At 39.0% G+C, this 10,055-nt stretch overlaps 1 protein-coding gene across 7 annotated transcripts in view; it reads left to right on the top strand.

The window, feature by feature from the left end:
• Nucleotides 1-10,055, top strand: part of NAP1L1 (nucleosome assembly protein 1 like 1) — a 58,634-nt gene that overhangs the window by 15,656 nt on the left and 32,923 nt on the right. Inside the window, exon 1 of one of the 7 annotated variants that reach the window (XM_075066653.1) lies at nucleotides 2,815-2,898. The exons of 4 other annotated variants lie outside the window; for them this stretch is intronic. In XM_075066653.1, the coding sequence (XP_074922754.1) occupies nucleotides 2,889-2,898 (10 nt within the window). In that variant the 5' untranslated portion in view covers nucleotides 2,815-2,888. Of the gene's footprint in view, nucleotides 1-2,814; nucleotides 2,899-10,055 lie in introns of those variants that run through there. 2 more of the 7 variants (XM_032783723.2, XM_075066650.1) reach the window with 2 other exon arrangements.

Below are 10,055 nucleotides of genomic sequence, written 5' to 3'. Positions count from 1 at the left end.
GCTTCTAAGACTAGAACAAGAAGCAACGGTCTTAAACTGCAGCAAGGGATGTTTAGGTTGGACTTAGGAAAAAGTTCCTAACTGTCAGGGTGGTTAAATGCTGGAATAAATTGCCTAGGGAGGTTGTGGAATCTCCATTTCTGGAGATATTTAAGAGTAGGTTAGATAACTGTCCATCAGGGATGGTCTAGACAGCATATGGTCCTGCCATGAGGGCAGGGGACTGGACTTAATGACCTCTGAAAGTCCCTTCCAGTCCTAGAATCTATGAATAAGTGGAGATGGAAATTTCTCTTCAGTGACATTTGTATTTTTTAGGCTATCTTAAGTGCTTGTTGGCATTCGTGAATGAGAGCTATTGAACTAGATTTGTAGAACATGTGACAAGAGGATGTGCAAGGTAATGCTTCAAACCCTTTTCTTGATACCCACTTCCCATGCTAGTGGTAGGTTGGTGTTGCAGGATATGACCACAAGCATCTCAAGGTAAGAAGCACTTTGTGTTTCCATCTTCTGAGTAGGCCTTTTTATCCAGTAAACAATGGGATTACATACCCCGGTGTTTCAGGGTAATCAAGTCTACTCCGTCTTCTACTTTGCCCACTGCTGCTGTGTAGTGGAAACTCATCCTACCCAGTAACAATTGCCATGGGTTCCCTTAATTGCTGTGGAGAAGTCAGTATAATGTTTTAGTGGTCAATATACATCCCTCTTAGCTCGAACCACTACTGAGCTGCCACAAATCTGTGTTAAGTAAAGTGCACTGTTTAAACTTTACTGGATGTTTCACCAATCATATTTAATGAGCGAACAATATGAAGACTACACTGACCAAAGGAGCCCAGCCATTGAGGGGAGCACAGTGCAGAAATCCACAAGAGGGCTACTTGGAATGTCAGAACTTTTTACAGTAGATTTCCATTAAAAATAGCGTTTTCAAGTAACTTGTTCAAACAATTATAGCTAGGCTTGAAACCTCTTTTTAATTTTTTTTCATTGATGTTTATGCTTCCAGCTTCACTAATGAAATTCTTTGGCAAGATGATGACCAGGAATACTAGGATCACTTGCAAATTAAGTAGCTCTTATAATGAATGTACTCGCCCTAAGTTCCCAACTTATAATGAGCAGAGGACTTAGCTGCTGTTTCCCTCCTTAACGTCATGGTGGTGCGGGGGGGGGGGGGGGGGAAGTGATCTAAAACACAACACACATATACATTGTTTGTAATTGTACGGGTGGTGTTATAAGGTAAAGTGAAATTTGATTGAGAGTTCCCATTGCATTTCCATAACCTTAACATGTTTGGGTTTTGTTTAAGTGTAACCTTAGCTCTGAATTTCCTGGGTTTGTAATGTTTCGTTTTGGTTAATTACAGCATCCCTGTAACATTTTACCCTTAAGTTACTGATTTCTACTCTGAACCTTAATTTCATCTTTATGTACACTTTTTTCTTGGAATCTGTTTTTAATTGTTAACAATGTCAAATATGAACACTCAACAGGAGACTCAGAATGCTGCCATGCAGTGTTTCTAGTAATTTGAAGATATGTAGTTATCAACCTTAAATAGCTTTTCTAATTTTGGTTCTTAATGCCAGAGTGCACTATTTAAATTGGGTTTATAGGTGCATCACCAGAGCAGTTGAAAACAGCTGGAATATAATGTGAATCTGGCTCTTAAATTTACAATTGATTTGTTTTAAGAGACTGTGTTTAAGAGGACTATGCAAAAAGAAAAACCGGAGGGTGGAGAACTCAATCCTGAAATCTCAATATCTTTTCACTTCAGGGACTTGGGTTGTGCTTCTGCCTCAGTTTCACTGCCATTGTTGCCTTGGTGCACAGTGGAGCTGAGACAGCGGGGTCATGTGGAATCTGTAAAACACTGATGTCCAAAGCCAGCACATGGCCATGGACTTTAAGGAGCTCAGCTGGTCACTGCTCTCTGATCTGCCTTAGAACTCTTGACACACATCCAGTGTAAGGGCTAACTCATTACAACAAATAGAATTGTTACATGCAGATTAACTGTAGAGGAGGGTGTTTGATTCTTTCCTCTGATCTCAGTGGACCTATTTTAATTACCTGTGATATTGATATAACTCTTCTTGTAAGTATATATAATGGAACAATTAGATACAAAAATATTAATTTGATTATACCTATGTTTGTAGACTGTGTTAAAATCAGTGAAATCTTATGCAGTATGGAAAATATAAAGCCTGTACTCCTTTTAAGATTCAGGAAAAAGACTGATGCTGATATTGTTTAATGAGACTCATCTTGTTTGGTTTTTTTACTCAAACTAATTAATTGAATTTCCTGAGAACTAACATCCTTCTGTACTCAAAGCATTAGAGCTATAAATTTCTGGATGATAATCCTATGTTTTTATAACGCAGGGTGAATCTATGCTTTAAGTGCAAAAAAGAATTCAGCCTCAACTATGGAACTGCAATTGGTGCTTCCATACTTCAGTTATGTAATCATATTTTTCTTTGCAAGACTTTCATATTTCTAGAATTGTGCTAATTTAGCATGAACTTGGACATTTTAACGTGATGATATAGTCAAATATATGTTAGACTTCAATACCATTTTTGTGTAAAAATGTTTTTCGGCCAGTATTCAGGTGCCAAAAACAAAACGTAGCAGTGTTTCAAGTGTAATTGAAAACTATCTCAATTGTTTCATTAAATTTGGTGTTGATCATATAGTCTTTCTAAAATATCTTGATTTTTAGATTCCTTTAAAATAAAACTGATCAGACTTGTGAATTTATGGATTGAATGTGTTTGCAGGCGAAATACCCTTCAGTGCGGAAAACTGTTGCTTCAGCAGTTGCACAAGTGGAGAAAGAGGCCACTAAGTCACCTTGCTTGCACATGGAGTCAGGTATGGGGCAACTGTGACTGCCTGTCTCCAAAGCAAATCAGCAGCATACCTCATGAACCTTTGAGTATTAACAAACACCCCAATGTCAGAGTTGGCTTTTCTAATTCAGTTCTGTAACCTATCCTACCTCTACCTCATCTGTCAGCTCTTGTTTCTTCTCCTCCATGACACTTCTGCCTATAAGCAAATGGCTCCTGTGAAGAATATCTTTCCAGGCCATTTGCACTCGTACCCCTCTATTTCCATCCATGTAAACCATTTTTTTGCATATCATTTTTCCATTTCCACACACAATGAAGTGTGTGCATGTATGTTTTCATAGATTTGTTGGTACTTGAGTGAATCGTAGGTAGCCTTGCAGCAGGTTACTTTTCATTGCTGAAGAGAAACTGAGGTCCTAGTCAGTGATAGAGTATAGTTAGTGCCTAGTTTTTTTTAAACAGAGAATTGCTGTTACACAATATGCATTACTAACCTCTAAATTGGCTTTAATTTCAAAATGAGCATATTTCAGTGGTCGTATTCATTAGATGCAAGTTAGTGGGAAGTCATGGAACAGATGTTGAAATATATGCAGTTCTAGTGAATCTCAACTCTACCATTTGGACAAAGTGTTGCCTTTTTACTGACTGCTTTAATATTAGAGTTTTAATGACTTGGTCAAAACTTTGTTCAAGTAATTTTCTTATTTGTAGCTAGCTAAATTAGGGTAAACTCAAGTTGACTGGATTCTTGTGTCTAGCCCAAAAGCGACCATATTGTTCCTGTCTTACTGGAACAGTCATGGCTTCCCATTTCATCATCTGAACAAAGTTTTTGTTTTGTTTTTAAACTAAGATATTTTAAGACCTTGCTGTAGGGCAGGGGTCAGCAACCTCTGGCACGTGGCTCACCAGGGTAAGCACCCTGTTGGGCCGGGCCAGTTTGTTTACCTGCTGCATCCACAGATTCGGCCGATCATGGCTCCCAATGGCCACGGTTTGCTGCTCCAGGCTACTGGGGGCGGCAGGAAGTCACAGCCAGCACATCTCTCAGCTTGTGCTGCTTCCCGCAGCCCCCATTGGCCTGGAGTGGCGAACCGTGGCCAGTGGGAGCTGTGATCAGCCGAACCTGCAGACGCGGCAGGTAAACAAACAGGCTCAGCCTGCCAGGGTGCTTACCCTGGTGAGCCACGTGCCAGAGGTTGTTGATCCCTGCTGTAGGGAATAGAATGGGGGTGGCCAAACCGCAAAATGCAAGCCACATGTGGGTCATTTTAGAGTTAAAAGTGCAGCTCATGGAGCCTACCGTGCCCCTCATTCTCTGCCTACCAAACTCTGGGGGGAGAAGAGCTATGGACTCCAGGCCCACGGGGCAACCCCAAGCTCCAGAAGGCAGCCGTGCAAAGCTAAAGCCCAGAACTCTGGCAGGTATGCCCCACTCCTGAAATTATGAAAATTGTGTGCGATTCAGAAGGTCAGCAAGTTTTGGCCACCTCCAGAATAGAATTTGCTCAGTATCAGAAACAATCCATTAGAATGTTCAACATATTCGAAGTAATAGGCTAAAGTGTACACACTATCAAAGTTGGTCTTCTAATTAGTGAATTAATGACAATTACTCACTGTTTCTCGATGGCTTTTTTAGGACATTAAGACTGTCTGTCTAGCATGAGCTACGGGTGTGACTCTTCTGTTCTCATGCATACTTGTGCAAACTGTAATCGAACTAGCATGATTAGTAGTATAGCTGGAATAGCATGGGTAGAAGCAGTGGAGGCATGGCTTCAGGTGGGTTTGTATTTGGCCTAAGTTGCTTTATTAAAAAAAGGTCTCTAATCCAAGAAATAAACATGTATTGCTGTTGAGTGAGAAGCTGGCAGTAGTGATATAGCACACATTTAAATGGTGTAACTTTGTGTTATGACGTTTTAACCCTAAAATGTTACCACCAAGTATCCTGTGTTGTACTTTGGCAGATATAGTAATGTTACATACCAATTTGTTAGTTTAAAATGCAGTGTAATGTTACTTGTGTATGTCTTAATACTTGCATTCTTCAAGAATCCCTAAAACTGTACTGGGTTTACTTCTGGGGGAGTTCTGTGCCAAAAAATTAAATTCTGCACACTATTTTAAAATTCTGCAAATTTTATTTGTCAAAATAGCACTATATAATCACACCAGTTTCAAATATTTTGATGATTGATTTCAAAATACTTGTCAGCAAGAATGTCCATAACTGTACGGAGACACACACAGTCCAACAGGAGTAGAGTTTTAAAGAACACCTCCACACACACCTAGTTCTTCTCTGCCCTTCCCCTTCTCCCCTGAACCTAGCCATGTGCCACTCCTCAGCCCAGACATTGACAGTGCCTCCCTCTTCCCCAGTGCCATCTGCAGGCCCAGACACTCCAAGACCCTACCCTTCTAAAGCCCAGGATCCAGAGGGAGAAACAGCGTGATGCTGGGTCCTGGGCTTGCAGTTTTCTGCACGCCACCACCTTCCTTCCTTCAGGGAATGCTGGGAACCCTCCAGTTCCTTCCCCCTCCTCCTGACCTTGTCTTCTATTTGCAGGCTGGGCTGTGGTGGGTCCAGCGGCCCAAAGTGGCAGCCAACATCTCTCCAGCCCTTTTCTGTGGGGTGCGGGTGGGGGAGAATTTTGCATGCACAACTTTAATTTCTGCAAAATTCTGCATTGTGCAGTGGTCCAGAATTCCCCTAGGAGTATGGTGTGGTTCTTATGTTATGCAGATTTGATGGAGGGAGCTTTGTCAGTTTTCAGGTCCTAATAAATCAATAATTAAAAATCATTCTGGTGTGTGAGGCATAGCTTTGGAAGCTGAGGCTTACCTTGAGTATCTTGAATGCACCTGTCACAATGGTATCTAGGTGTTTTCAAAACTGCTTCACCAATGTGATTAGATTCTTTCCTTTTGAAGACATGGGAGTTAATTGCCTTAAATAGCTTAGCAGCAAAACATTCTGAGCACCTAATAGCAACAATGGATTCTTCAAATTTGTCTGAAATTGGACATGTACTGGCACTGTAAATATTCTGTCATTTCCCCCAGAGGTCTAATATGAGGGATGATATTGAAGTTGAACCCATGAAAATGCAAAATCTGTGTCCAATATTTGAAGAAATTTCTTGTTCAAGACATCCTTAACTAGAGACCCATTTACCAGAAATGCACTGATTATCTACGCTACTATAAGTAAGCACTCTGTCACAAAAGGTTCTATTTATGTTGAGTTTTGTGCTGCAGCTGAGTCAGTTGGCTCATTGATTTAGTCATATAACATACCTACTGGTAATCTAGTTTGTATTTTTCATTTTGGAAAGCATCTTCAAAATATTGTATATTTCTGCAGCTTCTGGCATTGTATAAACATGATTAGTACTTCATTGGGAAAGTGTAGCAAACCGATATATGATGGGTTTACTTCAACCTGCATGAGAACAATTGTCAACCTTATACCAGAACTATGTATATCAGAACTGCTGTTTGTGGGGGACGTGGAAAATTACAGCAGGGTCATAGGAGCAACAAGAGTGAAATCAGTGGGGGAATGTGATCAACATCTTAGACGTCTGTACACAAATGCAAGGAGTATGAGGAATAAACAGAAAAAACTGGAAATATTAGTACATAAGCTAAATTTATGATGTAATTGGCATCATAGAGACTTGGAGAGGTACTGGAATATTGATAGGAATATACCTTGTTCAGGAAGGACAGGCAGCATAAAAAGGGAAGTGGTATTGCAATATACACTTGTTCTGAGGCTCAGAAGGAAGTGGGAGGCAGAACAGTTGAATCTCTGCCTCTATTTTCTAGGCTTTTATCTTTATACAATGTCCTGGTCGAGGTCTATTATAGACCACCAAATCAGGAAGAGTAAGTGGATGAGGTATTTCTAGAACAAGTAACAGAGATGGCCTGGTTGTGATGGGGGGACTTTAACTACCCAGGCATCTGTTGGAAAAGTAATGACAAAACAATATCCAGTAAGTTCTTGGCATGTGCTGTGGATAATATTTGTTCCAGAAAGTGGAGGAAGTAACCAGGCGGACATCAATTTTAGACTTGATTCTAATGGGGAATTGGTAGTGAATCTGAAAGTGGAAAGCAATTTGGGTGAAAGTGATCATGAATTAAGAGATTTCATGATTTTCAGGAAAGTAGAGTGAGCAGCAGAATAAAGACAATAAGGACTTCAAAAAAGCAGTCATTAACAAACTCAGAGTTGGTAGCTAATGTCTCATGCGAATAAAAAATTAAGGAAAAAAGTTTGAGAGTGTAGTTTCTCAAGGAGACAGTACTAAAGGCACAGCTGCAAACTATCCCGATATAAAGGAGAGACAAGAATAGTAAGCGGCCTTCATCAGGAGCTCTTCAATTACCTGAAAATCAGGGTGAATTTGATTTAAATCACTAGTCAGAAGACTCGATTTAATCAAGGATTTCTACATAAAAGTGGATTCTTGTTGGTTGTTATAATCTTAATACATATTCACAACTCAGAGATGTAGGTTTCATTTTTAGAAGGTACATGTATGTTTTTTAAGTGATTTATTTTGAAAACTTTTCAGATTAGCTTTACAGCTATATCAGAAAATGAATGATTGTTTGGTTACTTCATTTACCAAAGGTAATTGAAGCAGATATTTATGAAGTCCAATTCAACAGTTTAATTTATTAATATACAGAGGATTTTTTTGCCATGTTTTAGGAGGAGAACATCACCAGACAGACACTTACATAATGTTTTTGTTAATTTATTCTGGATTTTTTTTCTTCAACAGCAAACATAATATGTTAACAAAACAAGCATATGAATTTTTGAATTTAAACGTTCAAGTTCTTTAAAATCAGGTTTGTTTTTGTTAAATAATTTTAACTATTTTAGTTAAACGAAATATTTAAAAACAAATTAAATCAACTATGTCAGCTAGGTCAATATGAGAAACTTAAAATATTGGCTTCTGCAGCAACTCAGTCTTCACCTTCATTTTCCTGTTTTCTTCATAATCTGGAAAAGAAAAACAAGCATTCCTGCTTTTTTCAGGTCCCAAAAGATTTCTCAGTTTGGAACGAATTAGTCCAAAGGAAGAAAATATTCTTTTTACAACGACAGAAGAAGCTCCTGCTGTTTAAAAGTGAGATTCAACAGTCTCTGAATCAATGTGCTTAAGTGACTTCCACCAGGTCACTTTGTGTAAAATATCATCAGCAAACATATATTTCTTGAATGGTTCACCCTTAGCTCTGAAGTTTATTATAGTAGGCATTATGGAGGGATGATTGCTGGATATCCATGTCATAGCCAGCTCCTCTTCTTCAGCAGTTAAGGTTTGACTTTTTGGTACTGGGTATTGAGAATATCGGCAAGAAAATGAGTTAGAGATAATGGTTGTCCCATTCATTTTTTTTTTTTTAATGCTTGTAATTCTGTCATTGCATATTTCGCTCTTTAAAATCTCACTCAGTTCCTTCCAAATGTCAACAGCATCAGCAGTAAAACCTCTATTTCCCTGAATTTTATTCAAGGCTACAGAAATAGGCTTCAGGGTACTCGGCATGTGGTCAACGTTTCTCTAAGCCCAATGTGAAGAACTTTGGTTGTGACAGTGCCATCTATTTATTTTTTATTTTTTATGATTTTGTTCACAAACTGTCATCAGATTAGGACAGTTCTTGATATAGTGCTCAAAACAGTCCACTACTGAGTTCCATTGCATGTCGTGTGGGAGAGTTAGCTTGGTTCCTCCCACTTTTTCAGAGCAGCTGCTGCAAAGTCATTACAGAAGTATTGCAATTTCAACAACATTAGCCTTTATTTCTGGAACACTGAAGTCTTTGGCTAGGAGGTGCATCAAATGAGCACTGCAACTGTATGTTGTTAGCTTGAGACTCTCTCCTAAATTTCTTCTCATCTTGGATACATTTGCAGCATTATCTGTGACCAAGTGGCGTACTAGACATATGAATTTTTTTTCAGTTTATTATAGCTTTTACTGATACTTTTTGTATGTATTCTGCCATGTGTGCATTTCCTGATGTATCAGTTGTTTCTGTAAGGAAGACAGTCCCTTCTGTTGTCGAACAAGCATGTACAACAGGATCATCGTGGATATTGCTCCACCCATCAAGACTCAGGTTAACAATTTTACACTCTAGACCTTTTGCACACTGCTCAATTTCTCTTTCATGCACTTTATCCAGCAGTTTGCCTGCAACATCTGCTCCGTTGGGCGGACTATATCCTGGTCTTAGTGCCTGAAGCACGTTAATGAAGTGTGGGTTCTCAATCATATGGAAAAGAGTTTTTTACATAAACTGGGCAATTTTTCATCAATTACTTTTTTGTAATCCGCTGGTTCTTATCACAAATTTATCTGTGGTTTGTTTCTGGATTATGGAGATTTTTTTTCTTTTCTTTTTGCTACAGGTGATGTACTGTGGCTATGTAACATACATGATGTGACTGAAACACTATCATTGGCAGATTACTCTGAAACTGTAGAAAATGATGGTGATTTTCAGAATCCTGTATGTTGAGGATGGATTCTCCTAAACAAAATAAGTCAATGCAGTTGTTTGTTTATTATTACCATACTGCTTATTTAGTATTACTCATAGCATTTACTGACACACAGTACTACTTTAAAGATGCCTGTCTTAACCATAGGTAGAGGAACTTAATTAAAATTCCCAAAGTAGGTCTCTCTTATGGACTGCTGCCATTATAGCTTTTTCCCTTCTAGTGAGAGAATGGTATGGTAGATCTCAAATCAATGAAGGCTACACTCGGAAAGACCATAAGACTTCTAGAATAAGCTGCTCAAACATATTTTTACTTTTGTTTCTACTGTCTGTCCCTCCCTTCTCACATTGATCTCCAGATTTCTTCTCCTTGTCCAGATCTATTCCGCCCCCAACAATCTTCACTGAACTTTTTGCAACTTTGCGCTTTTAGAGAGAGAGAAGGGATTGACTCTCAGTATACAAATTTGCAGAGGGACAATAGTTAGGTCTGTTAGACTCATAGACTCATAGGTCAGAAGGGACCAATATGATCATCTAGTCTGACCTCCTGCACAAGGCAGGCCACAGAACCCTACCCATCCACTTTTATAACAACCCCTAACCCATGACTGAGTTATTGAA

The sequence above is a fragment of the Chelonoidis abingdonii genome, chromosome 1 (assembly GCF_003597395.2).
Source record: "Chelonoidis abingdonii isolate Lonesome George chromosome 1, CheloAbing_2.0, whole genome shotgun sequence".
In the NCBI taxonomy this organism is placed as follows: domain Eukaryota; kingdom Metazoa; phylum Chordata; order Testudines; family Testudinidae; genus Chelonoidis; species Chelonoidis abingdonii.
This window is presented reverse-complemented; position numbering and strand designations above follow the sequence as displayed.